This window comes from Neovison vison, chromosome 13 (genome assembly GCF_020171115.1).
Source record: "Neovison vison isolate M4711 chromosome 13, ASM_NN_V1, whole genome shotgun sequence".
NCBI classification, from domain to species: domain Eukaryota; kingdom Metazoa; phylum Chordata; class Mammalia; order Carnivora; family Mustelidae; genus Neogale; species Neogale vison.
In genome coordinates, this window is record NC_058103.1 from 100854575 (window position 1) to 100869262 (window position 14688).

General features: G+C 42.3%; 1 protein-coding gene and 1 long non-coding RNA gene across 12 annotated transcripts in view; one reads left to right on the forward strand and one right to left on the reverse strand.

Annotated features, from left to right (window-relative positions):
* Positions 1 to 10684, forward strand: part of MEGF11 (multiple EGF like domains 11) — a 225565-nt gene extending 214881 nt beyond the window's left edge. For 2 of the 11 annotated variants that reach the window (XR_006381546.1, XR_006381547.1), the window contains 3 exons: positions 1357 to 1413; positions 1770 to 1938; positions 8045 to 8106. Coding sequence is in view for 8 of the 11 variants with exons in the window: in XM_044229695.1 (XP_044085630.1) it covers positions 1357 to 1413; positions 8045 to 8251; positions 8884 to 9044 (425 nt within the window). In the remaining 3 variants the exon portion in view is untranslated. Of the gene's footprint in view, positions 1 to 850; positions 895 to 1356; positions 1414 to 1664; positions 1711 to 1769; positions 1939 to 2291; positions 5286 to 8044 lie in introns of those variants that run through there. The other 9 variants (XM_044229695.1, XM_044229697.1, XM_044229691.1 and 6 more) reach the window with 8 other exon arrangements.
* On the reverse strand, positions 9971 to 10874 carry LOC122892967. The gene is made up of 3 exons (XR_006381548.1): positions 10853 to 10874; positions 10696 to 10760; positions 9971 to 10024 (listed from the first exon to the last, which is right to left on the reverse strand). It is a non-coding gene; the product is annotated as an uncharacterized LOC122892967 (long non-coding RNA).
* Between the last annotated feature and the right edge of the window lie 3814 nt (positions 10875 to 14688).

Here is a 14688-nt window from a genome sequence, read left to right on the forward strand (position 1 = left end):
GAAGAGAATACTTAGGGAGATCCAGTTTCTAGTTCATGTGGTGTCAGACAAGTCACTGCCCCGCTTTGGGCCTCAGTTTCTGGAAAAGTTAACAGCCTCAGGGAGGGTGAAGGAAGCCCTTGTCTAGTATAAAGGGATGCCCACTGATGCCAGAGATGCACACTGCTAATCATATTTCTGAAGGGCACAGGTACCTATAGGCCTTTTAGGAGAACAGCAAACCAGAAGAAAACTTGGACTGGTTCTGCCTTACCAGTCAGTAATGTGGGGAAAGCAGGCAGATTAAAACAGATTCCTACAAACTGAACTTAGGAACTCAGTGGAGGAGGTAATGGTATGGGGATATATCTAAACAACATTGGGTTGGCCTTCAGTGTCCAAAACAGGGAGAGCCGAGTGGAGTCATATTGTACTTCAGTAATTATTTGATGCATACCTTGCCTGATAGTATGTCCTCAGTTAAAAGCTGAAAAAAAAAAAAAAATGGACTCTGAGCAAGAGTCATCCCAGTTCTCAACCTAAAAATGCCAGACAGCTTCTTTTCTGGTATCACCGGCAACAAAGAACCTGAGCTTGGTCCCTGAAGTTTAATGTCCTGCTTCTGGCTACGGCTTTAGGACCATGCATTGTAGGAGCTGGATAAACTGACAGCCAAAAGGGAGAAAAATCCTTCTGGATTAAGAACACTAGTAATGCTTTTCAAAGACAACTCTCAATTATATATAAATGGTCCACTCCCCAAAATGGGTAACTAAGACAGTGGACCATGGAGGGGAGTGATTATATCCTGGAAAGATGACTAATCAAGAATCTCAGCCACCAGTCCCCTTCCCTCTCTGGTTCCCTTCAGTCAAGCTTCAGATCCAGGAGAGGAGGCAGGACCAGAGCTGAGAGGTAAGAAACAGTCTTCAACGCCATTCTCAGATCCAAAAGAACTGGGATTTGGAATGTCATGCACCCCTTCCCTAAGCTAGAACCGGCCCTGATTCATTCCTTGTCCCTGTACTTCTGGAGCTTGGAACTTCGCCTATAGTGACTGCAGGTGGCATGAGAACTGCCTGTGACCACCTGGTGGAAGAGGGAGACACACCCCTCGGAGTAAGGTTAAAGAGGAAGCAGGCGGCACATGCCAGGGGCACTGTAGCTCACCACTAATGCTTCTGAACCCTGTAAGAATTCCTGCATGGTCCAAATGATTTAGAGTAGATTAAACCCAGAATAATCCTCTAGCACTAAAAAACTAATTTTATGGGGAGGGGAGGGGAAAAAAAAGGCAAGAAAAAATAAAGCAAAAACATACGCGGTCTAAGTAAGTATCACTCACCCCATTTCTCTCTTTATACTATTTTAATGCAGGTGCTTGTGGAATGGATAGACGTCAGAACACATACATTATGGACAAAGGCTTCAAAGGTAGAGTATCCAATCCTGATGCCCCATTAGAAAGGGCTTAGCAAGATAAACAGTACAGATGTGAAATGACCAGGAATTCTACCAGAGAGACACTGCGCACATCCCTTACCTCACTCCCCTCCAAAGTAAAAAGACCACAGGACCTGGGGCTGCTGGGTAGCTCTGCTCAGGAGGAGCAATCATAATAATAATGAATTTATATTTCGATTTAAGTTGCACCTGCTTAGCAAGCGCTTCTGGGTTTTTTATAGATGCCAGCTAAATGTCTTCGGAAATGTAGAATGTCATTATCCAGCCAATTAGTATGAGTTAAATTGATTATAAATTCTGAAATAAAGTCAATCTACCTGCCCCAGAGGCCTCCTGTCGTTGCGCTGGCGAGGACTGCCACCCTGCACCTGCTGGCTTTCTGGAGCACAAGGAATGAAAATAATACCTAGCGTTAATACTGTATGGCACCGCACCCTCGAGATCTCTGCCCCTGAGAGCGGGGAGGTCGGGACTAATCCCAAGCACATGGGAACTGTAAGTTGGATCATCCTTCTAGGAAGTCTGTAAGTGAAACCAAGGATGAAGGTCAGGTCCTGCCCTCGGCTTAGGCCCTACGTTTCAGTAACAGAATGTGTGAAATAGGTGGCTTTGGAACTATGTCACTTACTACTTTATTAAGTATTAACTGTGACCCTAGACTGGGAGCACTCCAAGGCCCAGTTTCCTCATCTGCAAGGTCAGGGTAATTATGCCTATCCTGTAGTCTAATGACTATCCTAATGTCTAATAAGATTATTATGAGTATCTAATAAAAATCAGATGGGAAGTGTTTTTGCCTCTTCTAAAGGGTTGTACTAATGTAATAGGGCTGTCCTTTTGTCTCTGAGGTCTATTTAGGAGTCTCAGCCACGCTGAAAGAGACGATCGACAGCAAAGATCCCAGTGGCTATCACAGATCTAGCCGTGCACCAAGACCACCTGGAAAGCTTCTTAAACATACAGAGGTCCACACCCCCTATTGCCAAGACTCTGAAGGAGTAATCTAGAGTCCTGGAGTCTCCATTTGTTATTAGTACTTCAGGGCATTCTTAGGCAGCATTTGTCATCCAACTAATACTTAGGAACCACTTGCCTAGACTGATCCCGATTTCTTGGATTACTGTTCTGGTTTTTCAGACTTAGCCTTAGTTATACCTGAGCCACAACCATTTCCTAACCAAGGAGAGCCAGTCATCTGTAGCCATCGGTGGAATGGTTATTAGCAGTGGAGCGAGCTAGGGGTCGTTCTGAGCAAGAGAGCAGGAAGGGTCTCCATGAACATGTCAGGATGTATACAGCCCAAGAGAACAATCTGAGAACAGGAAGTCAGTCACCTCTTGGCTTCTGGACAGCCAAAGTTCACTACTCCCTTGGGAACATCAATTCTGGCCATTTTCTGTGTATTGACTCAAACCATCCAAATGGAGGCAAGCACCATTACCATAGTGAATGGTACAGTGGTGAGGTGAAGCTAAAAACAGAAAGCTTTACTGTTTTATCACTGTGACCCAAGACCTCTCAGTTTCTTTCTCAAAGAGGTGTGGGGACTGTGCAGAAAGATCTCTTAAGACTTTCCAGCTCCGAAAATATGCATGACTCAAGCATGAGTAAGCTCAGACAGGCCCAGACAGTTCAATAAATGAGCACATAACTCTCCTATGCACTTTGTTGTCCCATGCATTGCGATTAGGGTGACTGCTTTCAGACTCGAAACCATGAATGTGTAACAAAGCTAAGGAGGGCAGTGTCTCTGCCTGGGCGTCATTCATTCCTGTTTTGTGGGATCATGTATCCGAGCCCGTAAGTGCAGGGAAGGCCAGATTTTGTTTCACCACTGACTATAATCACTCCTTAAATTAGAGAGATAAGCAGGCTGCCTAGGTACATATGCCAACAGATGCTGGGAACCAACACACCAGAACAAGAGAATTCAAGAAGAGGAAAATGAAATGTCACAGTTTGGAACTTTACAGAAATACTTATCAAAGACATGGAATAAATCCCACTAACTGGCTGATAAACAAACATTTAATAAACTAGTCTGTACCAGGAACAAAATTACTTCCTAAAGCTATTGGGCCAAACCAAATGAGAACCATTAAGAGTGAAGAGTCTGAGTGTTCTCTAAACTCAACGGGCAAGACCCTGGCCTGGACGTTTTGGATTCGAGTCCTAGTTCTTACTGTGTGTGGGACTGACTGGGTCCCACTGTTATTTCCTGTGTTTGATTTTTCTACCTCCATTAGAACGATGAGGTTTGTTGTACTAGCACCATTTCTACGGCCCCCTCCATGTCCTAATTCAGCCAGTGCTCCTTCTTGCCCTTGTTACTCTCCTTCAGCCCTCCGCTCACTGCCATCCCAAAGCTGAACAACACCATGCACTACTTGCTGTGCTAACCCCATTTTACCTCTAAACACCTGTCCATCTCCCCTTCCCCCCTCAACACAATGATACTGTAACAAACTGCCTTGTGTTTAATTCCCTGTCAGGCATTTTAAAGTGCTACAGAAGAAATCCTCCCTGGCACTCTCCTTCACCTTTATGATCCTGAAATCCTGAATCCCGCTGGTGCTGCCGCAGGGAAGCCACCTGTATGCTCCTTGTTAATCCAGCCTCCACGGGTCTCCTTGCAATAACTTTGGGTTCCCAGATAGTGAGCAGTCCAGTGACATCCTGAAAACTCTTTTTAGCCAGTGTGGTTCTCCTTCTGACTCTGAAATCTCCCTTTTCTTCTCACCATATCCTTGTCTCTCACTGAAGTGAAGAATGCTAACCTAGGGCCCAGGAAGAGAAAAGGCAGTGTGGCTGTCTAATAATAGTCATAGGCTGAGAAGAAACGTGTTCAGTGCGGGGGTTTTCCCCAAGTGTGAAATACTGACTTTACCTAGATGTTTGGGTGAACCTGAAAGTTCCAGTCCCACTCACTAGGTGGCCTTGGAAAATCATTTCCCCTCTCTGGATTTGCCGCTTCCTTTATAAAATGAATGTTCTTAGGCTCATTCCAAAGCCCCTTCAGCATCTGAGGGTAAGAAGACTACGTGATTTGGGAGAGGTGGGAGTAAGGTGAGAACAAAGAGCAAGGCATTACAAAGCTAAACCTTCAGTCCTGATGCTAATTACAGGCCTTGGAGGAGTGACTCCCCAAAGCTTAAATAGCTTTGGTGGACGCTTCCCCTTTCCTTGCAAAATGCCCCAAGGGCAGGGACTGGTTGGGGGGGCGGGGCTATAAAAAGACAAGGAAGTATCTCAGAGGGGCTGGTTGCTCTTCCCCTACCCCACCCTCCCTGAGGGCAGGCAGGTAGATGACTCAGCTGAAGAGACGAATAGCTTTCTAAAGTGTTAAGTTTTCCAGCTAGCCCTGCCCTTTCCTCCCTCCAGTTCCCACAAATAGAATCTGGATTATTCCATAATCCAACACCCTCTTCTGACCACCTCAAATCACAACAGACTTCTCCATCCTTTCTTTCCCTCTGGTCCCTTTATGGAAGGTACAGCTTCAGGAGAAACAAATCCCTTCCCCCAACCCCAACTTCTCTTTTTATTCACTTAGGGCATCCATCCCCTGTTGCACAGCAGACTATTTGCAGTTGTCCCCCTTATCTGTAGTTTTTCTTTCCTCAGTTTCAGTTAGCCCATAGTCACATGATCAAGGTCAATAGTGGCCCGTCACAATGCCTACCTAGGCCGTTCACCTCACCTTACCATCTCACATCATCACAAGAAGGGTGAGTATACAGTACAATAAAGTATTTTGGGAGACCCCATTCATATGACCTATCACATTATAATTGTTCTATTAGTACTGTGTTTAATCTTACTGTGCTTAACTTACAAATTAAACTTTAGCATAGGTATGTACGCATAGGAAAAAACAATATATAGAGGATTCAGTACTATCTGTGGTTTCAGGAATCCACTAGGGATCTTGGAAAGTATCCCTGCGGATTGGTGGGGATGGGGAGACTGCTATATACCCCCAAACTTGAAGGCAGCCTTTTCTGGTGGAAATGAGAAGAGGGGCACGACTAGCTGGCGGAGGATCTGCTCTTTGTGCCACAGCTTCAAGACTCCCCACTGCCCTAACTGAATCAATCATGGGATTATCCACAAAAAGCTTAGAGCCTGGCCTTTGTCAGCAGGGCTTGGCCCCACTGATAGAAGGTATTCCTTACTGAGGGTAAGGGGAGGCTGTTATAGGTGTAATTTGCATTTAGAAATCTAGAACGGGAGGACGGGTAGTAATATGTAAGGGGAAAACACTATGATTGGATATAGAAGATGGGTTGAGCCCTAACTTAACTACTTACTAACATTAGGTACACTTTATGAGCTTCAGCATCCTCATCCAAGTAGTAATCATAGCCCTTTCTGCCCAGCCCTCTTCACAGATGTAACAAGTTTCACATGATCCAACTAGAGTCAATATACTAGAATAAGGGCCACATTTTCTGTCACTATTCCTCAGCTTTCAGAAAACATGCAACTAAGGTAGCCACCAATCAAAGTAAAAGGATGTGCCAGGGTGGGGAGGAGAGGAAGGTGTAAAGGAGACTTTTCACTCAGGAGAAGGCAGCCCTTCTTTAAGCAGTTCTGGTCCTCAGCTTCCAAACCAGCAGCTCTGGGTTATACTGCCTTACTCTTTGGCTACCAAGTTCAGAGAACCCAAAGTGGGACCCATGCTAGGCTTCCTGGACATACCCCCAGCCCCTGTACTAAGAAACAAAGTACTCGCTAGAAGCAACTTCATGTGGCTCCGGGCAGACTGTGGCCTAGGACCCATAACCCAGTTTCCTCATACGAACCTCATCAGCACCTGGGCCTGCTCACTGTCCAGCAAGAATGTTTTCTCCTACTCCTCTCTAGGGCTCTATGCTAGAAAGAGGCCACAATCTGAGATGCGACCAAGGTCAACATCTTCTACCCGTGGGCCAGGATGAGATGGAAAATGCTGAGCCTGGTTGTGGAGCTCACTCTGCTACTGACAAGCAATGTGACCTGGGGAGGTCACTTCCATGATAAGCCACGGTTTCCTCCTAAGGAGTAAAAGGGAAGGAGAGAATTAATTATGGCTTTAGCTACACTGCAGGTATTAGGAATACCTGACTGAACTAATGGGTAAATGTACTTTTGTACAAGACTGAGGAAATGTTACCTGCTGAAATATCCATAACCCTATACTCAGAAAAGTAAATCCCCTCCCAACCAGCCACATGGAATGTTCTGATGTCCCAGGACCTAGTCACCCCTTGAGTTACAATGATCCCTTTATTATTTTTTTTTTTACATTTTCATCAATCTCATAAGCCGAAGGCAGAGCATGTGATGGTTCTAGTGGAAGACTGTCCAAGAATTTCACCATCTGCTACCACTTAAAGAAATTCAGAGCTGAGAAATATAGAAATTTCACCATCTGCTACCACTTAGCGAAATTTAGACCTCTGAAGACCACTCATTACTGTCGAGCCCCTACAATTCCATGCTTATTTCTAAACCCCTTGGCTGGCAGATCGTCACAGAACAATGAGGGCCAGAGTTGGCCAGATTACAAAGAATCTAGTGCTTTTTCCAGGCAAGTCTTGGCTCACTTGAAGTGAGCTACAAAAGGCAGTGATCTTCCCAAAAGGGGAAAATGGCATAGAGGTTGAAGGAGGGGCTCCCCTTCCCTTCTGTGACTCCCCATCACTTCCTTCCTCCAGTGAGCTACGGTTAGCCTCGTATTTGGAAACTAGTCTGCATCCTTTTGTACCCAAACACAGCCTGAAATGTTGGGGAAGATGTACCTGAGATGCAGCAAGAGAGGAAACAGGAGTTCTAGTAACAGAAGAAGATACTGCTAAAATTGGTTTCCATTAGCATTCATAAGTACTGGAACAAGTGACCCCAGAGGATGCAATGGAAGGCTTACTAGACAACAGGAACTTTCCAAAGGCTAGCCTGACACCCAGGTGCTTTTTACACCTCTATTACACTTCTGCCTCCCCAGCTCTGATCACAAGCTTCTCATGAGCAGGGATGCTGCGGAGTTGCTGCGGAGTTGGCTGCCTAAAAGTTGCCAAACTGCTGGCACCTGTGCCAAATCACACACCTATTTCTTCTGAATCTAAGTTTCTTATCAAAAATAATTCAGAGGAAGAATGGTATCACAGAACCAACACAGGCCAAGGAGTCCCAAGGCATGCAGTCAAGCCTTGGCCTGCCACTTATGAGCTTACAGGACATTGGCCAAGTCACTTTTATCTCTCTGGGCCTTCATCCTATAAAATGCAAAGTATCAACTATCTTTGCAGGATTTTGTAAAAAATTAAATAATAGATGTGAAAGCACATTATGAGTATCTTGAATTAATCCCCTTCTGGTTCTGTACCTGAATACTATGAATAAAAATGTCTCTATCCCTCCAAAAACAAAAGTTTCTTTATGAAAAGAACACTGCCTACCTAGAAAAGCACTCTTCAACACATTTAAAGAAGGAAATCTTGGATTATCATAGGCTTTTACAGATCCAGGATCCTGAAGGCACATCAACTGCAATCTGTTTCTGGTACTGAAATTAAGTCTGTGTCCTTGTATGTCCTAAGAAATCTCTCTTGCCTTACAGATTACATGAAAGAATCCGTGTGCAGTTCTAGCACTTGTTCCTTGAATAGCAGTGAAAACCCATACGCCACAATTAAGGACCCACCCATCCTCACCTGCAAGCTTCCAGAAAGCAGCTATGTAGAAATGAAGTCGCCTATGCACAGGGGGTCTCCGTACACAGATATGCCATCTTTGTCGACATCTAATAAAAATATATATGAAGTTGGTAGGTGTCTCAAATAAGTAACTTAGTGAAATCAGGGCAACAGTGCAGCATATGAAGTAAAAATAAGCCCTCTCCACTCACCCTGTCTTGAAAACACACCCTTCTTTTGTTGCCTTTTAAAGAATCCAAAGTGAATGGTCTTGCCCAGGATCACCCTTCTCTCTCATGCAAGAAATCAAATTCCCATGTCAACTCTGCTTTAAAAAGAAGTACTAGGACTACTATAAAGCAGAAATGCTGGGGGTGGGGAAATCAGTGGGTACACACACTTCAGATGATTGCTGATACAAATTCCAGTTTAAAAAGAAAATCAGAACAGACATTTGCAAGCTTCTAAATCAACCTCTTCTACCTTCTCCCAGTTTTACCTATGTCCCTGGGCTTATTGGGAAGACCCCTACCTCTAGGACATTCCAAACCTCTTGGTTTTGACCAGGGCTTGGAATTCTGATAGTACACTCACTTAAGTTTTCCATTTCGTGAGCAAGCCTCAATCCTAACCCTCATGTATTTACCACACATCTATAAATCCCTGGCTTCTCTCCCTATCCAGTTAAATAGAACTCTGTTCCCCTCAACAGGCAACCAAAGCTAATCTGTTCTCTGAACTCATTTTTCACTATATTCCTTAGAGCCCACTATCAGTGTGGTCCAAGAAGGCCGCGGTCCTAACTCCAGCTATATCCAGAATCCATACGACCTACCTAGGAACAGCCATATTCCTGGTCACTATGACCTCCTCCCAGTCAGACAAAGCCCTGCCAATGGGCCCTCCCAGGACAAGCAGTCTTGAGAGAGAGAAGTCTCTCTCTTGCAATGTGCTCTGCTGAACATTCTGACTCTGAAAGAAGACAGTCCCTTGATACAGACTGACTCCACCTGCGTGTTAGTTATTACTTCCATCTGGAACTAAAGAAGAGCTTCCAAGTGGGACTGGGTAACTATTCAAATGGTCTGTTCACAAAGGCAGATCCTATCACTCACCCACACCTAACCCCAAATGCCCAGGATTACATGATCTTTTAAAACACTTAAGATCCAGCTACTCATCAACATCAGCTAAATATAGATATTGATATACTTAATCCTCTGAAACGTGTCGCCTATTAAGGAAGCATATAAGCATAGGTTTCACGAATCTTCCTGGAGGAAAAGGGGAACTGGGGAGGGGTAAGAATTACTTTAAAGCTCCTGAAATGTGTATGTGCTTTTGATTGCTGTTACCATCAACATCTGTTTTATTACCTAAGGTAAACAGCACACAGACATAAAGTGTGCTGGTATCAATCCTAAAGTACCTGTACATCTATGTCCGATCTGTCAAATCGCAAGTCAAGATTATGGTATATAGTCTAATACTGACAATTTCAATTTTTTAAAATAAGACTTTAAAAAATGCAAACTAACTTTCCTTCTTCTGCCCTTCGTGGTAGTAGGAGGAGAAGTTTCCAAAGTACAGCAGCCTCTTTCAGTCTACAATGATTTCTAGGCCAGCTTTACCAAATCTTACTGATTCAAGGTTCAAGAACATTGCCAAGTCATGCCTAGCCTGGTCATAGCTCTTCAATCCATCCAACACCGGAGTCATTCCATGTGAAACAGAACTCTTGAGATGATGCCTTTAAGCAAGCAGTCACAGACTGGTAAGGATGAAGTATCCCTAAAAACAGCTATTTGGCCTCCCAAATTTATTTGGCTGGCATTCCTTGACTCAGGAGAGTACTTGTTTTCAAGCATTTCTTCATAAATCTTGAGTTTGATGTAGTATAGAACCTAAAAGTGTAGAAGAAATTAGATAAAAGTGGATATAGCAAGTTTAATAAGCTGCTTAAAAGTACATGATGCTTTTTGATGGAACTAAATGAACAGATGGACTGTAATCAGTTGCTGTAACCTGATGTAAAACTTTACAGTGAACAGCAAATAAGGATATGAAGTACTTCTACCTTAAAACCACCACCTACTGAGATGGCCAAAAACGTATTACAATGAGCTAATTCTCCAGATCCCAGTATTTAGACGTGTCCATACCTTCCACTACTAAACAGGTAAACTGGGGCTCAGTTTGAGTCAAACTGGAGCCAACTCCCAAGCCCTAAAAGAGAGAACCTTCTCAAAAGAATTAAAGACCAGAAGGGCAAAGCGAGGAAACTAATGGCCACCCCTATACCACTCCATCCTCTGATAACAGCCAGCCAGTAAAAAAATACTTCCAAAAAGGTAAACAGAAGTGGAACTAAATGACTGAGAAGCTGGAAGAGCAACTACAGAAAAGTGTGGGAATCCTGAAGCCCTTGATACAACCCAGAAGTCTGCCATGGAACCCATTAGCTGGGGCAATGACCAGAAAGGCAAGAAAATCAATACATGAGTAAATCCCCCTCCCTCACTTCACTAACGGCTTAAGCAAATTTCACTGTTAGGGGAAAACATAGAATACTTACATGAATGCTGCATGCGTGCATGGGAGCAAGTGATCAGCAACAGCAAACTTCCTTTCCACAAAAGCCTTATAAAATATAAATATTAGAAAATTCCTTTGTAGACCCAAGTAAATATTTCTCATACATATGTAGAAAGGAATAGAGATAAGAGACTTACCTCAGTATTTCGGAGAAGCAAGTGCTCAATTATCTTTGTAAAGCAAGGAGCAAGAAGCATGGCGAAGTCAGACCAGCCAGGACAAACTTCATCTCAATCCCAGGCTTTGCCTTCGTCCCCTACCCCACATGCACAGTACTGCTGCCTGGCACACTGCAAATAAGCAGCATCATGCGAGTTTCAAGTGTCACCTCTTGTTTGCTGACTATCTTATGGGCAAGATTCAGCAAGAGGGAGCATAGTAGAGCTCCTAACGCACAGGGTCAAGAGAATTGAGTGTTACTTGCCCTCTCTGGGCTCCTTTCTTTCTCAAGTATTAAAAGGGGGGAGAAGGAAAGAGAGGTACAGAGCTCTAATAATCCTCTGGCTCTGGCATTCTATGACCGTTAAAGAAATGTAATACAACTCAAATTAGGCAACACAGAGGAGAAGGGAAAGGCAGAGGGTGTGATTCATCTATGGTGACAACAGCTGCCTTCACATATCTCAGAGTTACTGGTAAAAGACATTTCAATCTTAGAGAGCAACTGTTAGGAACTTCTGTCTAGCACTATCACACATGGGTTATGGTCAACCTAAATATGTGCACTGTGCATTATACTGGCAACTTGGAAAGATCTGTTTATTTTACAGAAACCAGTTTTCATTCAGTGATGTGCATTCAATTCAAATGAATAAAGAAAACACTATTATTGTACAATAGCATAAGTGATACTATGAAATGGCAATACTTTTTTTAAAAACCCAGATTTGTAATATATTTGTTCACTGAGCAAAGGGACCGTACCTTGTACAAAATAAAAGGAATTTCTCAAACTAATTTAACAAGAATGCCTACTGTTGTGTTGTACATTGAAAAGATGTCTATAATCTACAACTTAGGTTTAAAAGGTAGAACTAGGGGTGCCTGGGTGGCTCAGTGGGTTAAGCCACTGCCTTCGGCTCAGGTCATGATCTTAGGGTCCTGGGATCGAGCCCCGCATGGGGCTCTCTGCTCAGCAGGGAGCCTGCTTCCCTCTCTCTCTCTCTCTGCCTGCCTCGCCTACCTGTGATCTCGGTCTGTCAAATAAATAAATAAAATCTTTAATAAATAAATAAATAAAAAGGTAGAACTAAGCTACATTTTGTGTAGTCACTTTAGGCAGCCAGAGAAGTGAAAATTATCCCAATAGACGCTTGACAATGAAGTGAACAAGTTCTATCATATTTATAACAAGAGTCTCTTGCTTTAAAGTAATGAATGGGAACAACACATTCTTGTCTAAAAATTAATGAAAAATCTCATACACATCAAATGCTCAGATAGAGAATTTCTCTGCTTTCACAAAGATTTAAACTCAAAGGCAACTATTATAGCCTGTGCTCAGCTCCAGAGGCACAAAGGTACTTCTATGGAATGGAATAAAAGCAAGTGTAAGGGCTATCTAATTTGCATACATACAATGAACAGCTTTCCACTAGTAGAAGTTATCACCCAGTATATTACTGTGGGTGCATGTTTTAGCACCTTTTAAAACATAACCTTGTGACCTCACTGGTAAAGAAACAGCAGGATTAATTTTGTAGTAAAATACGGATGCTAAAAAAATAGCTTACTGGATGCTTTCAAATTAAGTTTAAAAATTTTTCTTCATACTTGCAAAGTTTGTACATAATCCTATTTAAGTCAACCTAAGCCTTTCAACTTGTCAGTTCAGTGTCAAGGCTTACGTGACACTCAGAAGTTATTCCCAATGTTTAACCAGGAATAACACATTTCTGTTAGAGACTAATAAGACTCATTCAGAAATTATCTAAGACAATTCTCAAGGGCTGGAGCTTGATATCTCAGTGAAAGACAAAACATGATCAAGAGTTATAAGGCTAAAAGAGTTATAAGGCTAAAGGATAAAAAAATTTACTGAGAATAGTGGTATTGGATTATGACTTGTGAGGCTCAGAATATTACCCAATACCATAAATGATAACCTAGGGCTACAGGTTGGATACTCAACACAGAAGATTCAAGAATGATACATTCTATGAGCCATTCATCTAACCAGAAGAAGGTAGAAGAGGCTCATTTAATCAGTATACGACAACACGGGAGAATCTTTCTCAGAAGGGATGGATGGATACACAGGGATTTATTATACTGCCATTTGTACTTCTGTAAAATTGTTTTATAACATTTACATACCCATAATTTTATGTAACTTTTAATTAAAATATTTTTTAGTCTGAACGGTAATCCTCAGACTATAGCTCCCCAAGCTAAACTAGGATGAATTGTAGGATTAACCCCCTCACTCTTTTAGATGTTCCTTCTTTATTGTTCTGACATGGAATAGCAGGGGGAATAAATATTAGAATATAAATACGAACAAAGCACATTCCCATACTTATGAATCTTACAATTTAGCAATTACAAAAGGGCAGAGATAAATGGAGGGTCCTAGTTATTAGCAGGATACTGATTATACCTTTTCTTCCCTGACTTGCAGAGCTAGGAAGACTCAAGAGCAATGGTACAATCCAAACCCACAGAAAGCGAAAGCTCTAGTCTCCAGTGACACACTGTCAGATTCCCTCGTCAATTCCAGCTTCTACCTCCTAAGCCATTGATTGTCTAGTCCAGCAGATGGCCCTCCAGAACCTTGGAGAGGAGAATGTATAGGGACTGCCATCTTAAAGATCTTGTATTTAGGCATCCACTTAAATGTAAAATAAAACCAGTAACTGATGATCCTAGTAGAGCCTGCATTATTGGTTTCATATCCAAGGTAGTCTGCAGAAATAGTATTGCTTCCTGGGGCTTTCTGGACTGTTCCATTTCAGGCATGACCTATAATATTCTTAGGGGTTTATGGTATAGAGACTAGTACAAGGGTCAGCAACTTCTTAAAGACAAGGATCTGTACCGCTTCCCAAGAGAGAGGTATCCTGAGACTGGAAGCAGTCGAGGGAAATGAATCTAAAAGCAATACTCTTACTCACTGGCAATAACAGGCAAGTTTAGTTCACTGACTCAAAGAAAAGGAATCCCATTGGCTACTAATTTTCACGATCATCCTGGTACTGGTAACAGAGTAGCCAGCAGCAAATATTACAGGACATCTATGCTGGGACCTATCAATAATATTAACTGAATTCAAATGGTTAGACTAGTAAACTAACAACCAAATAATGCCATTTGTATCTTGTGTATTTTGCCACAAAAACCTATACACTTGGACTTAGTCATAGGCTCTCTTGGAAAGCTAGCTCTATGGACTGTTCTACCTTCTTACAGATTTCTCTAAGAGGTAATAGTAAAAAAAAAAAAAAAATTAAACACAAATATTTTAAAAGTTCTCTCACCCAGACATGAATATATTTTCAAAGTATATTATTAAAAGCCAGCAGAATTTTAACAACAGAAGCCAAAACAAGCAGTTCTCAATTTACAGTTGACAAAGCAGCCCAAGTGCTCCTCCCCCCTTAGCACATGATACTTCGATGCATATTTTTGAAAATGACAGTCATTTTGCAAATGTTCTGAAAGCTTTCATCTTATGGAATACAGTTAACATGGAAATAATTATAACATTTTAATCAAGTTATTTTAAGACCAAAAACATTTTGTGAAAAGTGATTTTTACTTTTACTATTAAACTTGACTTCAAATTTGTAACAATTTAGCTTTAGTGCCTGAAGAGTTCATTCACAGAAATACTGAACTGGAGCTGGGATGAACCCCAGAAATAATCTAACCCATTCCCCTCACTAACTGGAAGAAGGTGAGGCTCAGAGAGAAAAGACTAAAAGATCTGTGACTAGAATCCAGGTCTTTGTCACCCAGTTCAGTGCTCTATTAT